Source organism: Acinonyx jubatus, chromosome B4, assembly GCF_027475565.1.
Source record: "Acinonyx jubatus isolate Ajub_Pintada_27869175 chromosome B4, VMU_Ajub_asm_v1.0, whole genome shotgun sequence".
NCBI lineage: Eukaryota > Metazoa > Chordata > Mammalia > Carnivora > Felidae > Acinonyx > Acinonyx jubatus.
The window spans coordinates 88,689,953-88,703,440 of NC_069387.1; the positions used below are offsets into that span (position 1 = coordinate 88,689,953).

Sequence of the window (13,488 nt, forward strand, 5' to 3'; positions counted from 1 at the left end):
CATTTTTGTTATGTAATATAGCTTCAAGTGTTATATAAAAATGAAAGTATGGTATTTATAGTATAGCTTACACAGAGTCAAAAGAATGTAAATGACTAAGAATAGTTAGTTATTTTCTCCATTTTTCTTATTAGGATTTAGGCCCTGAATATGAAGATATATTTAATATTTCTTTGAAGTGGATTTTAAAAAATGGAAAAGATGTTGGAATAAGGTAAAGGATTTAATTTCCACTTTGGCCATTTTGTAGTATAAGTAGTGATTTTGGCTCTAAAGTCTCCTTAATTATTTTTAAATAGGTGTGTTGGTTATGGCCCCGAGGAGCAATTGAAAAATATAACTGATGTGCAGTTTTTACAGTCCACAAGACCACAGATGTCTTTCTGGTGTCGTTTTCGACGTGCTTTTATTACTGTCACCCACAGGTTATTGTTGTTATGCTTAGGTAAGTTGGTGGGGTGAGAAAGAAGATACATGATAGTGTAGAATTTTTGTGTTTGTATTTTACCAGTTGAGAATTTACTTCTGTGGTAGTTCCCGTTATAAATCACATCGAGAAGTCTTCATTAAGGTATAATAACTGACTTTTTTTATACATATTGTCAGTATTAATCTAAGGACTTAGAAATCAGTATTATAAGGGAAGTTGGAATAAAACTTTATCATAAGAATGTCAGGAAAAGCAAGTATGGTGCATAAACAGAAATCTTAACAAAATAGAACAGGAAAATTTAAAAATTAAGCTTATTTTTAAAATAATAAAATATTATAAATTAAGTTCATTAAAATTCTTTTTGATTTAAAAAATATCATTTACCTTGGATTCCTGGATTTTCTGTGACTGTTTTGATTGATTATAGGAGTTTATTTTTCTAGGTTTATTTTTGAGAGTGAGTGAGCAGGGGAGGGACAGAGAGAAAGGGAGAGAATCCCAAGCAGTCTTCCTGCTGCCAGCGTGGAGCCCAACTCCAGGCTCGATCTCACGAATCATGAGATCATGATCTGAGCTGAAATCAGGGGTTGGACACTTAACCGACTGAGCCACCCAGGCTCCCCGTTTATAGGAATTTAGAAGATACTCATTTTTTTCTTTTTTCTGTTCAAGTCCTTTAAAAATAATTTACTTAAAGTCAGGTGTAGTATATTTACAGTCTTAGAAAACTCACTTTCCTAATAGCTTAATGTGGCAAAGGAAAAAGTTTGTGAGATGTGGTTACATTGTTTTAAAAAAAATAGAATTTAAATGTTAAGTTGTCAACATAATGGAAGAGATAGTTTTTCTAGAGAGATTAAGTGAAACTCAGGAAAATGTTTAACACCAAATTGGTCTATGTAATAGTAATTATGTAGCTGATTCAGTCCACTGTTTTGAAGGCCCATTCCATTATACCATTATAGCAGTTAAAATAATTACTGTAGAAACTGTCCTAAGAGTTCTCTTTCTTTGCTGTGTTTTGTTAACATCAGATTGAACGATTAGACCAATAACTTCAGATTGCAGTGACTTAATTGAATGCCACTGACCACAATTTTTAAAACACAAAATATGTAAATATTGCAGGTGTAGTGATGGTTTGTGTCGTTCTGCGTTACATGAAATATCGCTGGACAAAAGAAGAAGAGGAAACAAGACAGATGTATGATATGGTGGTGAAGATAATAGGTATAAGTATTTGAAAAGATCGAAACTGTTTCTAGAGTAGTCATGTGAAAAATTACAACGTGATGTCCATTGATTCATTTGTAAATTTGTTTATTTTCAGATGTTTTACGAAGTCATAATGAAGCTTGCCAGGAAAATAAAGACTTACAACCTTACATGCCTATTCCACATGTGCAAGATTCCTTAATACAGCCTCATGACAGGTGTGTTCAAAATCTTGTGAGTCAAAGTAGATCTGAATGTTGGTATCTTCTGAAATCGTGATAATGATATTGAGAGTTGGGGCCCTTTTCAAGTAGACCTGCTTTACTTTTGTACTTTAAACTCTCCTTTCTTTCTAAATTCCCTGTCTTGTCCTCCTAATTTTGAGTGGCCTGATAGACAACTGGATTTCCAAATCATTATCACTTCTGTACATTTTTGATTCTTTGTTGTCAGTTTTCACCTTATTTCCGTTAATTTCATCTTGATAAAGAAACAGAGATAGACAATAGCCAGTGATGTTTTACTAATAATGCCTTAAATATTTTGTTGTTAATGAAGCTTTTTAAATAAAAATACTAAATAATAACTTCTTGAAAATAAAAGATGATTCCATATCCTAAAGCAGCATTCTTCACTGTTAGCAACACCTCAGAATCATTAGTGGACTTTGGGGGGAAAAATTACTGATGCTTATGTTCTACCTCTGGAGATTGACATTCAGTAAATCTGACATGAGCTTCAAGCATCTAAATCTTTTTTGAATAAAACTTCATAAGCAGCGATCAGAAAAATCAGAGTTAATAATAACCATTATCTAATACTTGAAAATTACAATAACCAATTACTAATACTTGAAAAAGATGACAAGCCAAGATGATAGTACATTTGTCATTTTGTTCACATGATAGGAAAAAGATGAAGAAAGTCTGGGATAGAGCTGTTGACTTCCTTGCTGCTAATGAGTCTAGAGTTCGCACAGAGACACGAAGAATAGGTGGTACAGATTTTCTAGTTTGGCGCTGGATCCAGCCTTCTGCCTCCTGTGACAAAATATTAGTAATACCTTCTAAAGTATGGCAAGGTCAAGGTATGTATTTTTAAACAACAACAGAAATAAACATCAGTTTTTCTAATTTTTTCAGCACGTAAAAGTGTTACATGTTTATTTTTAATTTAATTTAATTTTTTTTTAAATATATGAAATTTATTGTCAAATTGGTTTCCATACAACACCTGTGCTCATCCCAAAAGATGCCCTCTTCAATACATGTTTAAAGGAAAATAGTACCATTGAAAGATACATGAAGGCAACGCTCCCTTTGCAGTTTCATCCCATAGAAGGAATTCGTGTTAGCTTTTTTATATACTTCTACTTTCCTCCTTGCAAATATAAACATAAGTGGTTTATCTTTACTATAATAGAACACTATATACATTACTTTGAGTTTTTCCTTTTTCACTTACAGCAACTTAGTATTGTAGATCTAACTATATTCTTTTCCCCTAATTTTTGTGCAGATAAGACATAATTTCTGTTTTACATATGTATAAAACATATATCAGTGAAACATAACTTTTTAACTGCTCTTTTTTCTGAGTTTTGCTTGCCTCCCTCTTTTTTATTAAGACTCCTCCACCTGCATATCCCTTGTGCCAAGTAGCTTTTGTGGCTATCTTTCCATATTGTTCTTAAGGCTTGCATAGCTACAAAAACAGGTATATGTAAATATATAGGAGAGTCTGGTGATTGGTTGCCTTAGGTACCCAAACCTCTATTAGTGATGACTGTTACCTCACTTGAATTTTTGGATGGTTAGTTGCAAAAAATTAAATCTTGTTAGTTTAATGTGCATTTCAGAACTAGTTGTGAGTTGAATTTCTTTAAATCTTCTTGTTGGATAAAAGCATATTTATCAATGTTTGCTAAACACAGTATTTATGAGAAAGTTAAGTTGTTTTGATATTGAAAAAAAAATCCAATCACTCTGTTCTCTAATTTTCACTGTTAAAGAGCTTGAATCATAATAATAATAATGATAGTCTTCAATAATCATGGCATAAAAACGATGTTTTGATGATGCCAAAGATGACACTAAACAATAAACTTTTTGTTTTAAAAGGTGTCTGCGGAAGGGTCTTATGAAATGAAAACAGAATGCAAAGCCAGTCAGATCAGATTACCTAGTGCCTGTTGTAATGGTTACGAATTCTCAGTCTAATTTCTTCATGTAGCTAGCAGTTGGTGCTTATGTATGCATGTGATGTTCTAGAAAAGGCCATTATTTTGTTCATGTGAATTTATTATAGTTGTCTTATTTTTATTTTGTTTACTTATTTGAAGTTTATTTATTTTGAGAGAGAGACAGCATGAGTAGGGGATAGGCAGAGAGAGAGAGAGAGAGAGAGAGAGAGGGAAAATCCCAATCCCAAACAGGCTTCATACAGTCAGCGCAGAGCCCCATGGGGGGCTCACACTCACAAACTGTGAGATCATGATCTGAGCTGAAATCAAGAGTCAGATGCTTAACCCACTGAGCCACCTTGGTGCCCTTTTAGTTGCATTTTTAAAATGTGAGATTTTCAAGATGAATCTAAAGACAGTTTCTTGACCTAGATAATCCAAGTTCTTATAAGTTAGTAGGGGGGAATGACAGATTCTTAAGTGCGTTAAATTGGATGCTCTATATCTAGAATTTAAAACCTCAAACTATTTTCATTTTATCATTTTCTTTAGATAGGAAAAGACTGCATAAGTGTGATATAAGACAACTTTAGGTCAGTTATATTAGTTGTAAAACTCAACTTGAATGGATAGAATAGTTTTAAAATGTCCTGCTACTTTGTTTCATCAGGGTTCTTCTGGTGTAGTGTATGTTTATAAACTATATGCCAAATACTGAGCTATCTTAATTTGAATACTTCTAAATGCACAATGTAAAGACTTATAAACTCAGTCTCTCTTTACTTGACAGTTACAAGTCAAGTAATCCCTAGAAAGGGATTGAGAGTAAATTAATATGCCTGTTGCTTAGTTAGCAAATAGAAAAAAAAATATAATGGCTGAGATTGTTATTCTGAAGGCGGAAAATCTTGGGGTAGAACCTAGTAGCCATTTGCTTAAGTATATCCATTCAAATTTTTTGGAGGGTTGTGATGATAAAAGTTTATAGACTGCTAGCAAGAGAGATTTGAGTTCAAGAGAGTTTGATCATAAAAGAATTGGTTACAGGAGCTGAATAATGAGAAGTTGGTGGGATACTTCTTAATGATAATTACCTGTATCACCTCACTTAAGAACATATAGCCCTAATAAAGAATTTCATTTTAATATTATATTTTATGCCATTAAATGTGTAGTCTAAGTATAATTTAAATGACTGACTTATTGAAAATATTAATACATAAACTAAATTTTGCTTTCACTTAAATGTATCTGAACACAAATGTTGTACTATAAGTAGTGCTATAGAGTGGGGGTGGGGCAGTTTGGTGGTGGTTTATGTAAAAAGATAGTTTAACTTATTAACAGGCTTAATGTTTATGCTTTTATAAATACTGTGGTTTAGTTAAAAGGTACATGTCTGGAGGGTTGGTAATTATAGTAGTCTTTTGAATTCACTCCCACTATAAGCTGTTGTCATTTCATAGTATTTTTTCCAAGTAATTGTTACTTAATCAACCTTATTGAATTTTTAGTTCTCTTCCTAAAGGATTGTTAAGTATAGATTGCATTCTTATATAGCAGTAGTATCTCTAATGATATTTTAAAGCACTAGTTAAAAATCAAACTATACCTGCTGGAGAGAATTATTTATGTTTCCAGCAGATGGAGCCTTCAGAATAAATAGCATTCATTTGAAGGATCCAAACATAATTCTTGAGGTATTTGAAATGTATCATCATTTGGTAACCACTATCTCTCTGCTTGTACCAGAAGGTGATTACAATTTAGTTAGGGAGACAAAGCGTATATCTTAAAAATCGCTTGGATCTTCATGACTACTTTGTGACTAGAATTGACCAGGAATAGCTTCTCCCAGAGCCATTATTTTGTGGAAACTTGGGACTAGACTAGGATAAGATGGTATTAATGCTTCCATTTTCTCTGGTTCATTCCCTGCTGGCCCAGGCCAGTATTGGAATTTCAAGGAAGTCAGATGGCCTACAACTAAAAGGTCATCAAGAATACCACCTACACACTCTGCCAGAGAAGTCTAGGTGGTGCTAGAAGGTTCATAGCCTTTCTTGATCTGGGGTTTGGCAAAGATTTTTCATGTACAGTGGAGTGGCCTTTCCCCCACCCCTTATCAAGCACTTGTAGGACATTCACACCCCAGACATTTCATTTCACTAGATACTTCTGAAATCTTTCATTAATTTATTTTTTCTTACAAGTTTTTATTTAAATTCCCTTTAGTTAACATGCAGTGTAATATCAGCTTCAGGTGTAGAATTTAGTGATTCATCACTTACATACGACACCTGGTGCTCATCACAACAGGTGCCCTCCTTGATCCCCATCACTTATTTAAGCCATTGATACACTCTGGTCTTTAGCCATAAACTCATCCTTTCAACTTTCTTGCTTTATATATATATATATATATATATATATATATATATATATATATATATATATATATATATGTATATTGTTTGTTTTGTTTTGTTTTTTGTTTTAAACTTCCCATACTCTCCAATTCTTTGATATACCTACTTTTTCCAGTTTTTCAGTCTTCCTCCTGTCTTTATTTCTTTTCCTGTCCATCTTAGTTTCCACAACGCATCTTTCCAATCCTTTTCTTGCTAGTACCCTTAAGTCATCACCTATCCCTCTTAGCCTGGTAAATTCCAACCAAGGATGAAACTGTTTTGTCTATGTGCAGGTAGCTGAGCACAGCGGGGAAAAAGTCATACAGTTTTGCAGACTGGTATGTCATAAATAATCAACCTCAGTTGGGCCCTCAGCACTACCTGACTTTCATGTTCTTAAAATATTTTACCAGGTCACTTCACTTTCCTGCTCTGCTCAGTAACAATTTTAGATTTCTTTCCATCTTGTCAAACCTTTGCCTTTCTCTCAGTTGATGACTCAAATAGAAGCAATCACATAGTCCCTGCCTCATCGTTCTACCACCAACTCAGTAAAATTGCCAGAATCCACACTCACCCTCACCGCCTATTGCATTTGAAGAGTTCTCTCACTTAACAAAGACCTGAGCCCTTCCCTCTATAGGGAAGGGGATCTAAGCCCTCAGGGTTCCATTCCCTCCAGTCTTCTCAAGCATCTTCTCTCACTGTGTTCTAAACCCCTGCCTCTCCTGGACCTTTTCATCAGCGCTTAAACATGCTATATAGTCTCTCTCATCTTTAACACACATTGTTAGAGTCTACACTGTTCTGTAGCTATCACTCTGTCTCTACCCATTCATAGCCACATAGCATTAGTTTACTGTACTCACTGTTTTTACTTTTTCACTTCCCATTTATTCTTCAGCTGATTCTAATCTGTTTTCCATCCCTGACATTCCATGGAAACAGCTCTCAGACATTCATACTGCTAAACCCATTGGACATTTTTCTTTTCTGTCCTTATTTTACTTACCAGTGTTAACAATTGAGCCTGCTTTAAAACTTTCTCTGTTTGGTTTTGGGGATGCCACTTTCTACTAGTTTTCCTGCTACTTCTGACCATTTGTTCAATCTTCTTTTCCAAATTTTCTTCTTTTCCTGGACCTCTAAAGTGTTGGAGTTTCTCAAGGCCAGTGTCTTTTCTCATTCTACCTGTCTTCCAAATGATCTCACGCTCCAACTTCATTTACCATAGATATGTTGATAACTCCCAAATTTATATCTTGAATTAAGTCCTATGGTTTTCAGAGTTTTATACCCACCTGTATACCACCTGTATACTACTAGGATATGGACACCACAAAGTGAACATGTGCATGAATTCAGTAACTTCTCTTGCCAAACGGACCTCTTCCCCCGGTGTTCTTGGTCTAATTAATGATACCCCTTCTCAGTTGGTTATGCCATAAACCTGGGGGTCATCCTTAATCTCTTCCTTACCTCCCATGTATAGTTTTTAAACAAGTCGTGTCAAATCTCCGTATGTCCTGAGTCTGTCTACTTATTTCCATCTGCATTGCTGGCCTGTCTTACCCACATTAGTATCCTCTTTCTCTTAAACAACTATGGTAACTTTCTCACTGGTCTCCTTGCATTCGCTTTTGTTTCCACCTAATCGATTTTCCACATAACAGTCTACTTTTAAAAATTATAATTTTAAAAGATAGATCTCATCATATTATTCCTCTCCTTAAAAAAAACTTGAGTGACTTTCTTTTGGTCTTATGGCAATGTCTAAACACTTTAGTGTGATCTTCATGGTTCTCAATAATCTGACCTGTCCCTGTTAAGGATTATCTTTCTATTGTTCCTGCTCTAACCTGTCCCTGTTAAGGTTTAGCTTTCTATTGTTCCTGCTCTAGCCTCAGTGGCTGTCTTTTAGTTACTTGACTGCACTGAGCTCCTTCTTGCCTGGGGCTGTATATATAAGCTATCACTTTTGCTTGAAATGCCCTTTATACTTCTCTTCACTCTGTCTACTTTTATTACTTTTTGGGTCCCAGCATAAATGTTACTTCCTCAAGTGCTATACTTCCAGACTACCTAAGTTACTTTCACAGCTTCCTGTATTCTTCTTTCTTAAGATTTGCCACAATAACGGGTTTTTTTGACACGGTTTCTCATCTGTCTCACCCACTAAACTGCAGACTCTGTGATAGCAATGATTGTCTCTCTTTGATTTAGCTTAATATCCAGGGGTCTGGCTCCTAGGAAAAGCATGCAATGAATATGTTTTGAATGAACTAAATGGAACAGTGACAAATAGTAACACTAATTTGTTTTTTGTAGCATTTCATTTAGATAGAAGAAATTCACCACCAAATAGTTTGACACCATGTTTAAAGATTCGAAATATGTTTGACCCAGTTATGTAAGTATTATGATCAGAGGTACATGTAATTTTTATTTGGAATATCCTTACATTGTTATGTCTGTAATTGAACAATCTCTTTTACTTTTGAATCTCTAACTACAGAACTGTTATGTTTTTCTTTTCTCCTCTTTTGTTATATTTCAGGCCAAGGTCTGGCCAAAAGACACAGAAGTATAATAATTTGTTAAATTACAAATCTTTGTATGCACTACGAGTCCCCATGGCAGATAAATGTTTGAGTCAAATTAATGATACACGTGGTGATAAACAGTACTTTTTGTTAAGTATATAAATCTTGTCTGCCAATATTCTTTGCCTCATTAGGCAATATAGATAAATATCTACTATTTTTAAATTTCCAATCTCTGATTGTAAAAATTCTCTGCAAAGATGTACTTTTCCTTCTTAAGACCTGTCTACTTGTCCATGTAATATTCGAGAAACTTTTGTGTCCATTTAATATTTGAGAAACTTTTCTTTTATATGTTATAGCAGCACATGCATCCAGAGATTAGCACAGTCAAAAGTTATTGCCTTAGAATCTGTACTATTTCATATATAAGCTGCAATAATTTCTAGAATTTGCTTCCTAGATGTTACTTATTTGTCCAATGATACAACAGATCAGGTTCTGTTTTGTAAAAAGAATTCTAACAGTAGAAACCGTGTTACTTAGAAAATACCCATACATCCCATTTAGTAACTTATTTATTTCAAGAAATGGTTGATATAACGAGATTCCAAATCAGTGGCAACAAAATTGGAACTGTGGAGAAAAGAAACTCTGTCAGTACACATAACACACCCCCTCCGTTTTGCAGAGATATAAGCACTTAGCAGTGCTCTGATCCCTCTTTTGAGAAGCTGACCTCATTACTTAGGGATTAGGAAATCAGTGCCAGTCTAGTATTTTGTTACTAAGATGAAGATTTATGATTTAAAGTGTAGCCACTCTCCCTTCAGCTTGCCCTCTGTATCTCACAAGTAAGACAAATAGGCATCGGTGCAGCAGGAACTCTTAAAGTTCTTGTAACAGTAAGGTGATGCTTTATGCAAAATGTTTGTCTTGTATCATTCCTCCATTATTTCGAAAAAGAGAACACCAGAACACATTATTTACTAGGAATTGTCCTTAAGTTTAGGAATTTGAAAATATCATTAAAAAAAATAGTACTCAAGTTTTTTAAGTTCACTACAGACTCATTAAAGTGTTAACGCTTGCTAGGGAGAAAAAAAGAAATGACTACAGGTATGTAAGATTTCAGACGTAAAAATGACAGCACATTTGTTCTGCTGTGCTCATTGCCTCAGCTCTGTGCTTTCTTCCACTGGAAATGAGAGAAGGTCTGGGACTGTGAATGCCAGTATTTTTTAATTCTGTATAGTACTTGTAACAAGTATTTACCTAACTACTAGTTTTAACAGTATGTAGTTTTGCAATTATTCCCATTCTGCTAGGGTTTATGTGTTATAAGAGACAATAAAGACTTTTAACAGAATAGGAATATGGCTATTGATTTTTTTTTCCATCAATTTTTAGGGAAATAGGGGATCAGTGGCATTTGGCAATTCAAGAAGCAATTTTAGAAAAATGCAGTGATAATGATGGCATTGTTCATATTGCAGTAGACAAAAATTCACGTGAGGTAAAGTAACTTTTACTATCGAATTCTACATTTAGGATTTGTTGCTATTAAACTAAGACTGTTTCTTTTTTTTCTCCTTCTTTCTTTGTTTCTTTTTTTTTTTTTTTAAATATCACAGGGCTGTGTATATGTTAAATGTCTGTCTCCAGAATATGCTGGAAAAGCTTTTAAGGCATTGCATGGCTCTTGGTTTGATGGTAAGAAGTTTGAGTATTACAAACATTTTAAAAACATAAATTATGGCTTACTGTTAAATTATACCAGATTTTAAATTAAAGAATATTAGGTCAGCATTTTTAGAGTAATAATTTAAGATTCCTTTATTTGCATATTATGTTCATATGTCTTTTACCACAGTTTGTTTTTTGTAAATATTAAGCACATTTTTACAGATCTAAAATATTATTTTTATCTTACAACAGGGAAATTGGTTACAGTAAAATATTTACGACTAGATAGATATCACCACCGCTTTCCCCAAGCTCTTACTTGCAATACTCCCTTGAAGCCATCAAATAAACATATGAACTCTATGTCTCATCTTCGTCTTCGGACTGGCCTAGCCAATTCTCAAGGAGGTTCCTGAAAAGACTTTCTTCCACTCCTAGGATTGGTATTTACAATAGGAAAATTCCCGTTTGGCTTCTTGTCTTCCTTTTAAATGCTTTTTGTATGTAATATTTTTATTGAATACAGCTCTGTTTGAATGTTCCAGAAATCTTAAGGTTCCAAAGGGACTTAACAGTGAGGCAGCAATGCCGAGTAGACAGAACAATTGTTTCATTTAGTTTTTGGAGCTCAGTTAAGCCAATGCATTTAAAGTTTTGCATGAGGAACATTGACGTTATTAAGCATTTTCAGATGTGGTGGTTGTGTTTTTGCACCACAAAGTGTTTGGATAACCACACAAAAGCATGGTGAAGAGGCCTCTTGTATTTCCATAATTTCCTGTGAACTAATGTTGTGCATTTTTGTATACAGTCACCTGCATAGTTCCTTACCAGGCCAGTGTGGTAAAACTGTTAATTTCCCAATTTAACCTTAGGTTTCTATTGCTTGTAAGAGATTCATTTGTTACAGCTGGAATACAGGAAAATTAATTTGGGTTTAGTGGTTACATATACCTGTAGGTGGATGTACATGTACTTAAACTGGCTTTTGTATATATGTATAAATGCTGGGGGTTGGCGAAAGTAGTCTTGTTTTGTGAGGATGTCTGCATTAAAGCAGTAAAATAAGCTTCCTATTTTATTCATAATCTAATGTGTACATATGTATGTGTATATATGTGTGTATGTGTATATATATGTATGTGTATATGTGTATATATATACACACATATATACATATGGCTGTACTATCACATAGATCAAACAGCCAAACACCTGGAAGTATTAGATACAAGTTTAAAATATCTTTTATAAGTTTTATATAAAAATGTCTGAGTATGATTTTGTGTGAAAGTTACGATATCGGTTGTAATGGATTCAAATTTCTGTGAGCAATAAAGATGCAATTGGCAGATATTGGAAAAGTATTTTGTGAAAAGCTGTATTTATTATAAATACTAGGACTATGTCATAGTACTATTGGGAGTAAGTCATTTTCCCAATTTATTTATAATTTAATGAAATGTCAGCTCCCCTGTTCTATGTCAAGTTTAAAGCAGGGCACATTGTTGCAGCAAAATGTGTCTTTGAAAATTTATATTTGAAATTTTGGGTCATGAAAGCTTGCAATATAGTAAATGCACGAGTGACTGTTGCTTTGTGCCTCGGTATTTACTTTGTTTCAGTAAAGTTGCTTTATTACTGTTTATGATTTCAGATTAAAATCGTTGCTGAGCAGAGTTTACTTGTAACGTAACAATTGGCTTTTTAAAAAACAACCTGTTGATATATTGTTGTCAGTCCAAATGAATATGTGAAACAGCTGGAATTGTACCAATTTTGATTTTGTTTAAAGCTCAGTTTCCTTTTTGTTTTTTATTGTATATGTGTTGGGTTTGCAGCATGAACTTGCACAGATAATGCACGTTTTCTGGTTAAGTAAACATGATGCACACTGTTCTGTAACAGAAAACCCTATTGTGCCTTACCTATGTGCTTTTGTGGGCACCATGTTTATGAAAAATAAAAAATGATTTGTTATCTGAAGAGAATAAATTTTAAATTCTCAGTTTATGTCTCAGATGCTAAAGTGTGAGAATATAAATATATATATAATATATATAAAATAACCAATCTTTCTGTATTTTATGTGCATCATAGTGATTTATCTGAGCTTAGTGACCCCATCTTGTGACCTGTTGCAAGAGTGAATGTAAAAAATAGTTGTGGCATTTTAAAAGGTCGCCTTTTGATGCAGATGCATCTTTTTTTTTTTTTTGCTTCTAAGACATATTTCATGTAAACATTGTACATTTATTATTGTAATATATACTATTATGCAGCTTATTTTACCTGAAACTGTTAAGCCGACCAAGATCCCTCCCTGCAAGACAGATGGGAATGTGTATAATAACTAGATATTTGAGAAGTTCTGAAGTTTGATGTAATCTGTTACTTGTCCTGTTAAAAAAAAAAGAAAAAATTCTAATTAAAAATTTATTAGGTTTTTTTTTTTTAATGCGTCTTGGCTTTTAAAAAACTTTTTAATGCCCTGTGTCTTTATTTTTTTTTTTAACCAGTTAAAATAGGTGCCTTTATTTTAAGTCATTTTGAGGATCTGTAAATATATGTATGTATGGTCATAAAGATGGATGAAGACCCTAAAGTTAACTTTAACCATCCATTCCTCAGCATCTTCCTTTTCTTTATGAAAATGTCTTTTTCTGACTCTCAGGTGTTTGGATCAAAGAGGGGCAAGACTATATAACATCAGCTGTGTCACTAAAGCAGCAGTTTTTTCATAGCAAGACTTTCTCAAAAAAGGAAGCTATTCTTTTACACATTCTGCTCAAACTCCGTATCCCATTATAAACCAATAGTTTAAGGGCTAGCTACTTTGAATAGCATTGGTTTAGATTTTTTAATGGTTTAATCAAGTAAAAAAAAAAAAGACTTGGTTAATTAGTCAGTTGGTAGACTTTTATTGATTGCTAACAAAGGTCAAGTATTGTTACTTGTTAGGGATGCAAAGATGAGAAAGACATGGCCCAGTCCTCAAGGTGGTCGCATTCTAGAGGA

At 33.7% G+C, this 13,488-nt stretch overlaps 1 protein-coding gene and 1 long non-coding RNA gene across 8 annotated transcripts in view; one reads left to right on the forward strand and one right to left on the reverse strand.

Annotated features, from left to right (window-relative positions):
- The window catches only part of LEMD3 (LEM domain containing 3), a 63,917-nt gene extending 52,083 nt beyond the window's left edge, over positions 1 to 11,834 (forward strand). Inside the window, exons 5-13 of one of the 2 annotated variants that reach the window (XM_027071321.2) lie at positions 135 to 214; positions 300 to 445; positions 1,562 to 1,663; positions 1,764 to 1,866; positions 2,557 to 2,735; positions 8,570 to 8,651; positions 10,195 to 10,300; positions 10,419 to 10,497; positions 10,723 to 11,834. In XM_027071321.2, the coding sequence (XP_026927122.1) occupies positions 135 to 214; positions 300 to 445; positions 1,562 to 1,663; positions 1,764 to 1,866; positions 2,557 to 2,735; positions 8,570 to 8,651; positions 10,195 to 10,300; positions 10,419 to 10,497; positions 10,723 to 10,886 (1,041 nt within the window). In that variant the 3' untranslated portion in view covers positions 10,887 to 11,834. The remainder of the gene's footprint in view (positions 1 to 134; positions 215 to 299; positions 446 to 1,561; positions 1,664 to 1,763; positions 1,867 to 2,556; positions 2,736 to 8,569; positions 8,652 to 10,194; positions 10,301 to 10,418; positions 10,498 to 10,722) is intronic. The other variant, XM_053226460.1, reaches the window with a different exon arrangement.
- The window catches only part of LOC106981356 (uncharacterized), a 41,518-nt gene that overhangs the window by 856 nt on the left and 27,174 nt on the right, over positions 1 to 13,488 (reverse strand). For 3 of the 6 annotated variants that reach the window (XR_008300310.1, XR_008300311.1, XR_008300308.1), the window contains 2 exons: positions 8,101 to 12,870; positions 7,501 to 8,057 (listed from right to left, as the gene is read on the reverse strand). This is a non-coding gene — a long non-coding RNA (uncharacterized LOC106981356). Of the gene's footprint in view, positions 1 to 7,500; positions 8,058 to 8,100; positions 13,481 to 13,488 lie in introns of those variants that run through there. The other 3 variants (XR_003424366.2, XR_008300309.1, XR_001431195.3) reach the window with 3 other exon arrangements.